This window comes from Pinus tabuliformis, chromosome 2_1 (assembly GCF_031772625.1).
Source record: "Pinus tabuliformis cultivar Carrire ecotype Pingquan chromosome 2_1, CPIR1, whole genome shotgun sequence".
Lineage (NCBI taxonomy): Eukaryota > Viridiplantae > Streptophyta > Pinopsida > Pinales > Pinaceae > Pinus > Pinus tabuliformis.
In genome coordinates, this window is record NC_142299.1 from 603288837 (window position 1) to 603292048 (window position 3212).

Below are 3212 nucleotides of genomic sequence, written 5' to 3' on the forward strand. Positions count from 1 at the left end.
TATATACCATTTTCCAAACGAAGAAGGAAGTATTTACATTAATTAAATATTTTAAATATTATTAATAATATGGAAAAAAAAAGTACTTACAGCAAACCATTATATAGATAGATTAAAATTAGAAATTGGTAATATATATTTTGAAAGAAAATATAAAAGTTAAATTATATAAAATTATTATTAATAAAACGTTTTTAGGAAAGAAATAAAAAGTTATTTATTTGTACTGACGAGAGTATTAATATAATTATTATTTAAATTATGCTTAAAATTATATATATATATATATAATTTATTATTGTCAAAATTTAAATTTTAAAGGTTACACGTGTGTGAGACTTATATCGGAATCTAGAAGATTCGACTCAAAGAATTCGATGTTCCACGACTTGAAGAACGGCATAGTTTTAATTAACTATAAAACAATTGGAAAGACCCGCGTTTAGCAGTGGATGAGGATGAGGATGAACCGCGTTTAGAAAGCGCGTCTATTCTAAAAACAACACTCATCCTCTCCCATTTCAGAGAGGCCTTCCTGAGACCTTGCAGTGGATGACGATGAAGAGTTTAAAAAGCGCGTCTATTCTGAAAACAACACTCATCCTGAGACCTTCCTGTGCGCCTTCTCATCTAAATTTAAATTTAAAGCTTACGCCTGTGCGTTTAGCAGTGGATGAGGATGAACCCGCGTTTAAAAAGCGCGTCTATACTAAAACCAACACTCATACTGAGACTTTCATGTGCGCCTTCTTGTGTAGCTCTCCACACCTGCACCCACGCTTTCAATAATCACGCGTTTCGATTGACCAATTATTAATTCACACTCAACGGCCGCTGCACTGTGCTCGACTTGTTCCTCTGCTTTGACCACCCAGAACATTCTGGTGGCTGTGGGCTGTTGACTTCCGCGCTTTCTACGCGTTATTCTTTGCTTAATAGCGAAGGTTCTTATCAACTCCCGCTCTATATAACAATCACTATGTTCCTTCCCCATCTCATCTCATCTCATCGGCAAGCGTTTAAGTTTAAACTATTGCGACAAACCATTCTCCGCATTTTCGTCGATTGTTATCGAATTCAGTTGTGTTTCTAATCATTCGAAAAGATGGGTCACAAGAATCATGAGCACCACCATCATAAGGAAATGGAAACCAGGAACGTCGCTTCGGGGATTCCTTACTCCGGCACAGCGAGTACGTATAAGTTGAATGAATCAGAATACGAGAGGGCAAGGAAAGACGAGAAGCATCATAAGCGTATGGGACATTTGGGGGAAATGGGAGCAGCGGCTGCGGGAGCGTTTGCAATGGTACTGCATATTATATCCTTTACTCATTAATTCTAAATTTTCATATCCAAATGTCGAGTAAAGTATATTTAGGTCAACTCAATATCCATGTTAATCGTATCTAGTCAGATCAACTCATGGAATATATATATCGTTGTATTGTTTCTTGTATTTTGTACAGTCCCCATAAACTATAATACGCCCAAAACCAGAATGATAGAAATATTCTAAATTGTCATATCCAGTAAAGTATATTTAGGTCCTCCACGATGTTAATCGTATCTAATCAGATCAACTCATGGGATAATATATATCCCTGTATTGTTTCTTGTATTTTGTACAGCCTTCATAAACTAGAATACGCCCAAAACCAGAATTGTTTCGATGATTTTTATAACGTAAGAAAGTCAGTCTGTATATTAATGTAATTTGACATGTGTGCAGCATGAGAAGCACCAAGTAAAGAAGGATCCGGAACACGCAGAGAGACATAAGATGCAAGAAAAGATTGCGGCCACAGTTGCAGTTGGAGCAGGGGGATATGCCGTCCATGAACATCACAAGAGGGAGGAGTCGAAGAAGCGAGCAAAAGAAGCTCACGGAAAAAAACATCACCACCATCTATTTTAGCCACCCACACGCACGGGCATCATGTATTCGTTTAAAATAATAAATGTGTTCATGTCAGTCAGATAATTTGTTCATTTATTGGATGGTTCGTCCGCTAATCCAAATAAACACTGTATGGCGAATATTATATTGTTATGAAAGTAGAATGTCTGGAGCTTCTGATTCAGCGCCATTTCAATTATTTGCAGAGTTATGTATGAACATTGAAAATCACCTCGTTCGTTTTTCTCGCTTTGATCCTTTCTTCCGCGCAACAATTTCGCATGTTAATACACCCCGCATAAATAATATTTACTTGCTAATCTATTTATTTTCGCAAGTTACAAATTCCAGTGTGAAATATAATTAAGAGTGACCGGCAAAACAAAGTTCAACTTATTTTGAAAGAACGTTCCCGTCTCAAAAGTAGTTATGTAATTTTTGTATTATTTGTAAAGTATAATGTTATAATAAAAGCTATTTATATATCGTGTTTTGATGCATGTCATCATTTTAATGTTTAGCCGTCATTTAATATGATTGTGGTAGTAAATTTATAATGGCCATAATATTTATACGGACATCTCTATTACGAACCAACCTATGACATCTCTATTAAGAACTAACCTATATTTGAATATTAAGAACTAACCTATATTTGAATATCAGCACGTCAGTATACTAACTAACTAGTTAACGCCCAATTTTTTTTAAGAAACATCAGGCTAACATCTCTTAACTCTAATATGATAGAGAAGTTTGACTATGCCTAACATATTTATATTATTGTAAATTTAATTCATACAAGGATGGCTTTCTCAATCAAAAGAATAGTGTGAGCAGTATGGTATTACGATTTAGTGACCAAATTTTCAAATTGATTAACTTGTTATTTCTATAAATTAGATACTAATTATATTACTCATCTCTATCTCATTTGTTAGGTTTGGTAAAGTTTACAGTTTCATTAAAAAAATTAAATAAAGTTTTTTAATTAAAAATATATATATAAAATAATTTGTTAAATAAATTAAATTCATCCATACTTATGATTGTATTTGGGTGGTTAATAGTATATATAATCAAAAAGTAAAATAAGAATGTTTATTTAGATGAAGAATTGACCTAAATAGTGTCTTATAAATCACTCTCTTTATTAGAACTCAAGGTTTGCAAGTTTCTTAGCTAAGATTATTACTCTTTCAATTAACTTATTTATATGTTTTTGTATTTCATCAATGCACAAAATGATTTTATGTTGGTTTTTCCAAATATTCTACTAAAACTTTTCCCATTCATCTACTAATAAATGTCC

At 33.2% G+C, this 3212-nt stretch overlaps 1 protein-coding gene across 1 annotated transcript; it reads left to right on the forward strand.

Moving 5' to 3' along the window:
• The first annotated feature begins 985 nt into the window (after positions 1 to 985).
• On the forward strand, positions 986 to 2165 carry LOC149201913 (abscisic stress-ripening protein 3-like). Its single transcript, XM_089399858.1, has 2 exons — positions 986 to 1309; positions 1733 to 2165. Exons 1-2 carry the CDS (start codon positions 1106 to 1108, stop codon positions 1916 to 1918), a joined length of 390 nt encoding a protein of 129 aa, XP_089255984.1. The 5' UTR covers positions 986 to 1105; the 3' UTR covers positions 1919 to 2165.
• The last annotated feature ends 1047 nt before the right edge of the window (positions 2166 to 3212 follow it).